General features: G+C 38.9%; 1 protein-coding gene across 1 annotated transcript in view; it reads right to left on the minus strand.

Annotated features, from left to right (window-relative positions):
* Positions 1–12365, minus strand: part of LOC114465885 (putative homeodomain transcription factor 2) — a 45398-nt gene that overhangs the window by 18799 nt on the left and 14234 nt on the right. Inside the window, 1 exon segment of the mRNA XM_028451193.1 lies at positions 8213–8293. Within this exon segment, the coding sequence (XP_028306994.1) occupies positions 8213–8257 (45 nt within the window). The 5' untranslated portion in view covers positions 8258–8293.

A 12365-nucleotide genomic window follows, 5' to 3' on the forward strand; every position in this document is an offset into this window, starting at 1 on the left:
ATAAAAGCTGTTTCATAATAGAGAGACATGGTGTTAGCTGTGCATGGGCGCATCTAAAGTGCGAATGCAGGTGGTGTGCAAAGTACAGTGGAGAAGGGGTGGGGGGGGGGGGGGGGGGGGTGAATGAATGGTTCATTAGACTCCGATCACTCATTTAGGAGTCTAATGGCCGAGGGGAAGAAGGAGTTTTTGAGTCTGCTGGTCCTGCATTTCACACTTCTGTACCTCCGGCCTGAGGGTAGAAGTGTGAACAGTCCGTGTTGGGGGTGAGTGGAGTCCTTGATGATGGCGGCAGCTCTCCTGTGGACTCTGCGCTTGTAGATGCTCTGCAGAGAGGGCAGCGGAGACCTGGTGATCTTCGTAGCAGTCTTCACTACTCTCTGCAAGCGTTTGCGGTCCATGACAGTGGTGTTGCCGTACCACATGGTGATGCAGCTGGTCAGGATGGGCTCAACAATGCAGCTGTAGAAGTTGCTGAGGATCTTTGAGGACATCCCAAATTTCCTCAGCCTCCTCAGGAAGTACAGCCGCTGTTGAGCTTTCTTCACCAGCTGTGTGGTGTTGAGGGTCTTATTTTTCTGTTGTATATTTAATACTGAACTTTAACTAAGCAAAAGCATAAATATCTAAACCAGTGGTCCCCAACCGTATTTGGATAGTGACCCCATTTTGATTTCACATTTTTCTGATGACCACAATTACATTTTTTTACAAATACAGAATTAGTGACAAACTGTGCCATTTTTAGACTGCATTTCATTTGAACTAGATTTATATTTGAGAAAGTGAAAGTATGGAATACAGTTGTTGAGATTGTGTTTTCATTCTAAAAATAATTTAATAATAATTGGAATTTAATAATAAAAAATATTTTTAATCAGTAATTTTTTATTTTTTTTTTTTTAAATCAATTACTAGACATTTCAGCCGACCCCATTTTAATTTCAGGTGACCCCAAGGTTGGAAAATACTGATCTAAACCAAACAAATTTGTTCTGCCACAATCCCTGCTTTTATCCTTAAGTGTGTCAAACACGTCGAAGGAATCAGCTGAGTATCTGAGCGCGGCCGATCGTGTGAGCAAGTTTCGAGTCTAGGTCACCCCTCGAGCTCGCCAATGGAAACTCTGCATGTTTAATGAGCATTCATTAAACATGGATCAACGAAACCAGAACGGAGGTAACAAACAACAAAGGAGGGACGCGAACAAAAACAGAAAAAGTGCTCAGAGAAGGACTGAGGACAAGGAATTTTATAAGGAATCGATCACGTCATTGAATTGAAACGTTTCTGTAAACGATCTGCACGTTATGTTTGGTTATTTCCTCTGAATTATGACGCCTTAACAGTTCAGAGGAACAAGATAAAAGGTGTTCATTATCTGCGTGTTGTACACTAACTTGATAACTGGTCATATCAAAATGTCAAAGACCAGATAGCAGCAGAAGAGAAAGTGGGTCAGCCGTGTGTTACATTAGGTCAGTGGTTCCCAACCTGGTTCATGACCCCATTTTGACGTCAAGAATTTCTGGTGAGCCTAAAGACTTTTTTTCTCTGGTTTCTAGTCTCTCTTAGTTTTTGATCATGTTTCTTATACTGTATTGCAAATAGAGTTGTAAGGATTAGTGACCAGTTGTGCCACCCCATATATATATATATATAATTTTTTTTTAAATAAATTAATTACTATGCATTTCAGGTGACCCCATTTAAACTCCAGGCAACCTCACGTGAGGTCCCGACCATAGACTGTAAAAAAGATGTACGGGACATCCTCCCGAGGAAGTGAAGCTTTTTTTTAAGAGCTCCCCCTGCTGACTGGCTGCAGTATAGGTCATAAGCCCCGCCTCCTCAATGACGACAGATGGGATGTGGGTCAAACTGTAAAATTAAAATACTCGTCACATAATTTTTTCCAAACCTAAACTCTGCTGTGATCATTAGTTATTGTCACCCTGCATTGTGTTCAAGTGCTCATTTTTCTGTGAAGTTTGTTTTAAATAAGTTATTTGACGTTGAAAAACGGGATTTGATATCATATATGACAATGATTGACAGCCGCGGATCTTGCATAACTCTCTTTGTGAATAGCATAAGCAGTTACGTCGCGAAGGAAAGCCAAGATGTCATTAAACTTTTCCATTCAGTTTTTTCGTCTTTTTTGAGTTACTAGTACTAGTTGACAAGACGTTGGTAGAATATCTAGTGGGAAAGATACTTGGCGTAGCTGGGCCGCGTAGCTCATCAGGGCAGTACGCTAAATGGACCCTACTGACTCTCTTAATGACGTCAAATTTGCAAGATGGAAGCCCCCCTAAGCGCCGTATTTTGGTTTCAAGAACTTTGAGTGGGAACAGCTACAGCCGATGTTGTCACACTTTGAGAAAACAACCAGAGCTTTCTGAAATCCTCGCCAAATATAAATCATGACGCACAAACTTGTGCTTTTCATTTGTCCCAAACAAACAGAGGACAGTGAGGTCGTTCATAAGGCTGGCTGCTTTTCATGTCACACAACAGAGACTTTATTATCTACAAACTGGGATCACTGAAAAACTGAAGTTTCATTCCAAAAGCTTTATTGCGCTTATCACGAGGCACAAATAAATGTCTCAAGTAAACAAAAATAATCCTGTAAACACAAACAAATAAACTATGGGCAATAGTTACAATTGGAATCCTATCTTGATAATGTATATATTCTACACCTGTTTACAATGCAATAATTCTAACAGTCATTGCATGTCACTAGTGACTCATCAGTTAACCACAAACATCAAAGTAAAACTACAACCTGGAACCTCTGACTCAAAAACTGAAGCATAAAGCAGGAATACTGGTTTGTCCTTTTCCCATTGGCAGCATTTTGTTAAAACAATCAAAAAATGTGAGAAAGATCATTTAACAATCAGGTTAATTATGGGGAGTCGTTGGTGTGACTCAGGTTATGAATTGTGGTTACAGAGTGTGAAGCAACTGAATCATAGGCGGCAAAAAGATCATCTCTGCTTTCTCCTCGATTCAAAGCTGGTTGTTTCAAAGAACTATGGAAATACCATGATGGCTTGGATAAACGAATAAACCACAAAACAAGTAGGACAAGTTTAAAAACAAGTGCAATTTCATTTTCAGTTCAGTGTCTTTCTTCCGTACAGATAATTCTAACAGAATCCTAGCTTGTTAAGAGCTTCTGACAAAAATGCACTGTAGAGGTGAAGAAAACCTTCAATAGATGCTAAAAAATGTTCCACATGCGACAAAGTGACAGCGCAGTGACTCAATGACTGCAAACTGATGAGGATCTATAGCAGCAGTCTCATCCGAACCCTGAACAGCCTCAAATCAGACGTCTGACTGATTCACTCTGCCGCTCATCTCATGCACTAAAATACACACACAGACACACACACACACACACAGAGGACAGCTGTAGGGCGAACATCATCAGACTACTAAAAAAACAGAAAAGAAGAGAGTGCGCACTCAGGACAGAAGGTATAGAGACAGGATACACTACATTATGGAGATAAGAGGCAAACGTCTGACTAAGTAGAATTAAAACATTTAATCCTCTTATCTGCATGAGCACACGCACACGATGGAGACTTTATAAATTTGACAAGCAAATCAAGAGCAGTGAGCGAAGCAGGTGGGAAGACGATGAGGCTCATGGCGCCGCTGCAGCAACCGTAGCATCCCCATGACAACGGATGAAGGGACGACGGAGCGGAGGAGGGGAGAAAGTTACACAACACACGCCTGTGCACTGATGAGGATGTTAAACACAAACACGCGCACAGGTTTACAAAGCACATGCACAAAGGTTTTAACCGTTACTGTTATTGATCCAATTTCATTGCACTTCAGCAAAACCAAGCTATAAAACAGAAAACCACTGCAAAAAAAAACCTCACTTTATCACAGTGACTATTACTTTAACTACGGAAGTCGTTTATAAAATCCGGTTGTTTCTTCCAGTTTGAGATCTGCTGTGAGAAAAGTCCCTCAGCTGTTTGTGACAGCCATTTCTGTGTGGGTGCGGTTATGTCTGATACGCACGCACGCACACGCACACACACGCAGATTAATTTAGTTTCAGTTCACTGTCTGGTTAAAGGCAGCACATACAAAAAAAGGAACATGTTTCTATCTCTGAGCTTGCAAGTGTTTCGGATTTCAGTCACATTTTATATCTATTTTTTTCAACTAAATTATCTTTAAGCAGCAAAACAGAGTTCTATAAGAACATACTGATGTGATGATGTGATTTTTTGCTTACAAACAATGAGTCAATCCTTGTGTGTGCTCGTTCATTGTAAGAAGGAAAATTACCACCAGAATGTACAACACCAGCACAAGATGAATGTGTTTTTTTCTGTCTCTCCACTTGCATTGTTCACAATAAAAAAATCCACTTACAAATCTGTTCTTATGTGCCATATTATTTAATATGTCATACAAAATGCTCAATTATCACATATTAATTTATTTTCATGTACCTATTCTGTACTGTATTATATTTGGAAACGATATGTCCAAGTACTTTGAGTTGTTATAGAGTTTAACTTAGTTTTAGGAGCAACATAAATAAATAAATCCCAGTCATGTCAATTTGATTTACATGTGCAGTACTAAAAGGAAATCCACACAGGTGCTGTAGACAGACAGGTGGTTGTGGCATTGTGATCAACTCCATCTGATGTTTAAATGAGTAACCGTGGTAACTCAAAAAGAGCAGCGTTTCAGCTCAAAAAGAGGAGTTTGTCCACATGTTGAAGAAAAGTCTTTGCTTTGTAACATTTGAAAAAACTCAAAATTGACGTTTTAGTCGGTGCTGATTTTTGATGAGTATTTGCCTCTTTTTTTCTCACTATCTGCATATAACACTATGACACACCATGCATGTTTTGTTTAGGTTGTAATACTTGTATTATTTTGCTCAATTGTGGCATAACCATACCTCCATAGGGAAGGATAACCAGACTTTATTAGGTGGAAAAAAACTTATGAAAAGAGACGGCAGTGTTAACCCGAGTTGGATTAACCCTGCCGTCACCAACTGGTGACATGTAGGTGGCAGTAGATCACCTTTGGATGAGAGATCACAAGTGATGGGCAGAGCTCAGAGGGAGAGGAAAGGAGTTTACAAGACAGAAAATGGCGCAAAAGAGAGTTGATGCTGAAGTTTACAGCAGCTCACACTCGATCAGAGCATGTTAGGTTGCACTACTGATACAACATGATGCTGCTAGGAGTGAAAACTGCTGTTTCAGTGTAGTGACCAAAGTGGAGAATGTGTCAGAAGGAGAACACCCCACTGCTCAGACATTATGAAAACATAAGTGAACAGAGGGGGAGAGTGTGTGCTCACAGGAGTGACACAGACATTTCTCAGCTATATCACAGCATATGCTAACCTGAAGTCAAAGACATGCCAGTGCATTCACAGTAGCAACTGTTTTTATGTATTTATAAACTGATGAAATGTCTAAAGCTCAAGTCTTTCAACCAAAATAGGAAGTGTGCCACATCCTAAAATAGACCAAGCTGCCACAAGTGAACTGAAAAGTAGGTTTAAAGCCACCACTGCAAACCTGTAGGAAGCTTTATAATAAAGAGAAACAATAAAGCTGATTAATCTCTAACAGAAAACTGGTAGCTCCACTTTGCCGTCGAAAAAACACTGCGTCAGACTGAGAACATGAGGCGTCTGGCACCGTGGCCGATGCACAGAGCAGAGCTGCTTTTACTGAGATACCAGCCTGGAGATGAGGGAACCGGACTGCATAGAGACAAAGCAGCACTGAGGTCACAGACAGAAATACAGAGTGACCTGGGAAATGGTTCCTTATCACAGGCCACCTCATATACCTTTGAAAGATTTACGTACCACCATAGGAAAGCCGTAGTGGATAATTTACACAACTTGAGTCAGGGCAGCTGATCACACAGCCCAGCCCTGACTCATAAAAATAAGACCGACTCAAAACCAGGAGTGTCAGGGCTGCAGATAAACACAAAGATATAAACACAAAGGATGTTGGGGACCTCATACTTAAATGATTTAGGTCAGAGGTTCCCAACTACTGGGCCGCGGACCAGTAATGCTTGATAGACCATTTGGTCCTAAGACAAAAACAAAATGCATAAAAAAATACATTTTATTTCAAATCATTATTTCTGTTTTTTCTTTTTTTTTTTTTTTTTTTGTATATTCTCTATATTCTTTGCTGCTTTTTTAATGCTGCTAAAAATTGTATTTCCCAAGGGATCAATACAGTTCTATCTAATCTAATCTGAGCTAATCCTAAAAGATCGATTTATGTTTACTTTACCAAAAGCAAGATTAGAAGTTAAACATAGATGTCTGTCTTTCCTAGGGATTAATTTGTGGAATACTGTTGATAAAGAAATAAAAATGAGTGACACACTATTTAATTTCAAAAAGAAAATGTCACAATATATTTTAGAGTTATGTCATGCAATAGAAATATGTTTGTGTTTTTGTTAAATGTTGTATATAAAAGAAGGTATATATACAGTATATATATATATATATATATATTTGCATTATTTGGCAAAAGGCAACTCAAATGTACGTGTTGAATGCTTGCATTTTTAGATTGTGATTTATGTTTGAATATTTGTTTTGTTAGACTAAAAAAACTACTCTATTCATGTATGCTATGGTAATTTTATTTTGAAAAATTTCCTCCTCACATTTCCTTTACTTGGAGCATATTTACTGTGCTGCAATCCACGCCTACACGAGACCAACACACTTTTGAATATTTGGCATGATTTCAGTGGTTTACTTTGCGTCAGTATTTATCGACAAATATTACTTGGTAAAAAAAAAAAAAAGAACACATAATTAAATAGACACAAGGAAGAAACAAAGAGCACAAAATGCTTATGCTGGCAGCTGGATGATCAACCTTATCAGTTTGAAGATCTTGAAAGGAAAAAAGCTGGGATAAAACGCTTAAGTAAAAAAAAAAAAAAAAAAGACCCAGAGGACTGAGATAGCTCACACTTGAAATAGGTTCAACAATACATGACTCAGCGGCTGTTCCTGGTGTTCTTTTGCTCAGACAAGCAGCAGCTTAGCCAGACACACACACATCATAAAAGCTAGCAGTTCTTGTCTAACAAACAATCAAACGATTCTTTTAGTTTTTTAAACCCTGTTTCAGTTTGATTTAAAAACGACCACTGAAGTCCACTTTAGCAGAAAATCACAGAGAGTGAAGGACGAAGAGAAAGAAGGAATAGGAATACCAGGCTAAGATGTAATACAGACTAATGAAGTCATTGCACCTCTCATTCAAGATGCTTCTTCAGTCTCGTCCCCGAACGGACCTCAGATAAGTATGTAAACAGAGAGCTGCAGGGGAGAGCAGCACCGCGACCCAGGAGAAGATCTGATATCTGAGACGATGGAAGAAGAGGACACTCAACACCGGCCCGGTGGCACAAGGTTCGGAGCGGATGAAGCCGCAGCAGCCAGGAGGTCATTCACCTGCTTCTATTTAAATTAGAGCTTAACTTGGTGTTTTAAGGGCTAAATCACAGAAAAAACTGACATTTATGTAAATTATTACCGGTATTATCTTAATATTATCATAAAACTACATTTTGATTTCATACAAATGCATTTCTGCAAATATCCTGCATTTTAGAGATGCTCACATTTCTGAAGTCAATCATTCCACCACCACAAAAACTTGCAGGTAAAACTTTAAATAAGTGAGTGTTGTACATAATTCATTAGGAGTTGGTTGCTATTCACATTCCCAGCAGCCTTGTTGATCTGGATTAATACAAATAATTTGACCTAATTCAAACAACAACAAAAAAAGCTGTGCTCTTTTGAGTCTTAAGGGCTGTAATCAAACAATTAGGTTTGAAAAAAGAGAAAAAAAAAACAATTTTACTGAGCATTTTTCTAAGATTGATTGTATTAATAAAAAATAAATAAAGATGTGTTTTTTAAAAATGCATCATAAACATTCAGAATGGCACAAAAGGAAAAACATGTCAGAAATGAATAACATTTTCAAAACCCATTTGACACCAATTTCTAATAAAATCCCATGAAAAAATCTTACCAGATAAATCCACTTTTATCATTCATTAGTTGCACACAGCAACCGACCCATTGTTCCTTTTGTAGCACAGAACACAGATGGACACATGCAAAGAGCCTTACCTTTTTCTGGTACCACACCACAGCATCTTTTACTTTGGAAGCCATTTACATGTCCCGTCACTCCGCCTAGGGCATCTTAGGCTGGAAACACACAACAAGAGAGGGACAGAGGCAGAGAGCAGCGTGAGTGATGGAATAATGAGGAGGAGGAGGACGGCTTAGTTTCTCTACCTGAGAGGCAGGTGTGTCATTAGGCTGACGAAGAAAACTGGGAGTGGAATACACACACACACACACACTCACTCTTTTTTTAAACGTGAAGGAAGACAAATTATAATTTACAAACATCCCAGTGGCCAAAAGAAGACTCTTTATCATCTTGAATAAATGCACACGTCGTCACATTTCCACCTCCCACGGTGTCGTCCCATTGAATCACAAACGTCAGTCTGGGAATAATGACTACCCTAAGCATGTTGGATGATCCCACTGAAAAACACACACACACACACACACACACACACACACACACACACACACACACACACACACACACACACACACACACACACACACACACACACACACACACACACAAACGAACACACAGACACACACAAACACACAAAACACACACACACACACAGGCTTTACTGTAAGTGATTCAGCAGTAGGATTACTCTTGTGTTCGTTTGCAAACACACACATAGTTGCAATTGCTGAGAGCAAGAAATACTGCGAGTAAAACCCTTCAGTCCCACCCATATGCACACACTCACAGAGCAGTGAGTGCAAAGGGCATCTGATATGTGTGTGTGTTAACTGTGTGGATGCATTTGTCAGGAATTGTGTAAAGTGCTTTATAAATATAGTTGAATCACAGTCAGCATACAAACAGCAACATTTTAAATTTATAAAAAACCTTAATCAGAGACGATTCATTAACAAAACAGAGGAAAGCTACATCTGTGGCCACAGTGGTGAAGAGCAGTAGAGGACATGAACTTGCATGTTGTGACCTCCAGAGCTGCATCATAGTCCCTTCAACTACTTTTTGGGTTAACTGCTGAAACATGGAGAATATGTGAATGCATTGTGACAAGGTTTATAATGTAGTTTACAGGGTTTTATTTTAAAACAGATTCTTGTTGGTGACAAAACAGAAGCAATTTTCCTGTTTGTCAGATATTAGTAGTTATCTGGATCAGATCAGATTTAAAGGTTTGGAAGAAATGCATATCCCCATTAGTAACTATACAGATCTAGGTTTTTGAAAAAAAACTAGTTGAAATGCACATCAGATCCGGTTGAAACTCAATGTGGTAATTAAGTCATCAACCCGACATAACTGCATCAAATTTCATAAAGATCGGTCAATTACAAATCGAGATTTATGTTTTTGAATTTTGCCAATTATGAGGATAATTTTTTGATTTTTCAAACTGATCTAAAATCAGAATATTGATCCGGATCAACTTCAAGATCTGATGGATTCTTCCAAGATGCAAGGTTTATGTTTGGTTAAAATGTTGTCAAAATCTGTGAAGTACGTTTGACGTTCTTGGCGAGAGCATTAGAAAAGATCAATCAAAATTTATATAAAATCTATTTATAGCCATGATTTAAAAGTAAGCACTTTTTGGTTTTGTTGAATAAAAAATTTAAAAATAAAATTTTTCATTTGATTTTATGTTGTTGTCTGGTTATTTTTAGGCTGTACAGATGTGAGGACAAAGATGGTAAAGGAGATACTACACTTTAGAGCCTATCGTGTAAAAGCAGAGGCTTACAGGTCACTGCACTAACTTTAATCTTATTGTATCTTCTCTCTGTGTTACATGAGTGCAGCATTAACCTGCTGAGTGAGTAGGAGTACTAGGAGTGATGGAAGGCCACACTGACTCAGAGGCTACGACAGCTTTCATTTTTCACTTCATCTATTCACGTGCAGGAAACAAACACTACACGGTCTTTTTTGTAAAACATGTGGCAGATCTTGTTCTAATAAAGTTTCTCCCTTGTCAATCTCACCAGACTTCCTTGTATCTGTATTTCTTAAGAAGCCAACCAAGCCAAGACATCATGCTTTGCATGTGAGGGCTTGTGTGGGCTGCTAGCCTGAGTCAGCAAGAACTTTGTTCCCTGATGTTTTCACCCCCTAAGAGGTCTTCTGTTTCTAATTCACCTTCTAAGTTCTTTGATTTGAAACGCAGCCAAGGAGATCCGAGAAATAGATCACATTATAGAAGTCTCAGTTTTATAACTTAACCACCAAACCACTCAGTGCGTATATGTGTGATATAGTTAGCTTGAAAGGAGTATAAGAGTCAGAGTATGTGTCAAAAGTACTTATGTTCAAAACTTGAGAGAAGCAAGTCCAAGCTGGTGAATCAAGAATGTGTGAATGAACATGATGTTCAAAAGCAAAATGAGGAGAAATATTTCTGCCTGAGATGAGTGTGAATAGTTTCTATGTCAAGTAAAAGCGATACGTTGAGCAAAACCACCAGCCAACCGATTAATGCAGATTTCCCACGAAGGCTTCACACGCTACAGAGAAATGATCATCAGGAAATGCTCTACTCGTCTCTGCGAGCGACAAACACAGGGATCACCTTACTACAAGGCGCTGTATAGATATCACTGATAAAAATGTTTAACCATTCAGTTACCAGTAAATAACATGTGTATGTGTTGTCCGTCGGAAACACTTCCGTTGCGGAAACCCGGTGGCCGGGAAGTGTCAGGTAAATGCATTTAAAGAAATGAACACAAATGCAAAAAGGTTACAACATGAATGCAAAATGGCCACAACGGAAGTGTTTCCGACGGACCGGTATTACAGACGGACACGTTTCTGGCGGATGTTTTTAACCCACCAGAACAGAGAAGAACAAGAAGAAGACATCGAAACGCGTATGAAAGTAAGTGAAAGTTGATTAGGATACTCTTATATTTTTCATATCAGGCTATCATATCATAATACCCGTCCGACTGTAATACCGGTCCGTGGGAAACACTTCCGTTGTGGCCGGTTTGCATTCATGTTGTGACCTGTTTGCATTTGTGTTCGTTTCTGTAAATGCATTCACCTGACACTTCCCAGCCACTGTACATTCCTGATATGTGTGATCTATTTGCATGAAAAAGGCAAGAAGTTATCAATAAAATAAAAAATTTAGAGCAAAAAGAAAACAGGATTAGAGGATTCACTGGCAGAAAGTTTTTGTATGCTGTGCATGCAAAAAGGAATGGATGTATTGTGAAATGTTGGACTCTTTGGCATTCACACACTTCCTGTGCCTGTTAAAGCCAACGGTTCATAATCAGCCAATCAAAACTATGGGCTTTGTTTTATGTAGATAGGCACAATAAAGTGCTGATCTGCTGGGATCTTTAACCACTAGGTTCCAGAATCCAGATTATAGAAAAAGCAACAAAATATTATTAAACAAAACTTTTAAAACCAAGGTATGCTCCCAAGACTAAACAAAACATCAAACCATGAACATCAAACAGCAGCAACATTCAGGACAGGATGTAAACTACATGCCTTACATTAATGTAATGGTACTAGTTTCTTGAGTTCACTGTACTTCAACAGACTTCACAGTCATCTAATCTTATTAAGGTCCAAATGAGTAATAAGAAGGTGTACCTAATAGAGCTGCAACTAATGATTATTTTGATAATCAAATAAACAGTATATTTATAAAGCACATTTAAACCCTGCTTAAGCTGATCAAACTGGAAAAAAACTGTCTCTCCTGCACAAACAAACACTCGCACACGCAAGTCATACACAAACACTGAATCGCGTGCACACAAACACTCGTGGTGCACACACACACAAACACTCTTGGTGCACACACACAAACACTCATGCACGCCCACACACTAACACTTGTAGTGCATGCACACACAAACACTCGTGGTTCGCGCACACACAAAAACACTTGTGGTGCGCGCACGCACACAAACACACGTGGCACGCGCGTGCACACACAAAACACTCTAGGTGTTAAAAAAAAAATCTCTGCAGGTGAATCAAACGGCTCTGTCACGCTCAGCGACATAAATCTCATGACGCAACGAATCGATAAGGAAATTTGTTGCCAACACTTTTAATAGTCGATTTTTATCAATTTTATCGATTCGTTGTTCCAGCCTAAGTACCTAAATAGTTGGCAAGTCAATGTAGGTAGACAAAGTA

This window comes from Gouania willdenowi, chromosome 6, assembly GCF_900634775.1.
Source record: "Gouania willdenowi chromosome 6, fGouWil2.1, whole genome shotgun sequence".
Taxonomy (NCBI): domain Eukaryota; kingdom Metazoa; phylum Chordata; class Actinopteri; order Blenniiformes; family Gobiesocidae; genus Gouania; species Gouania willdenowi.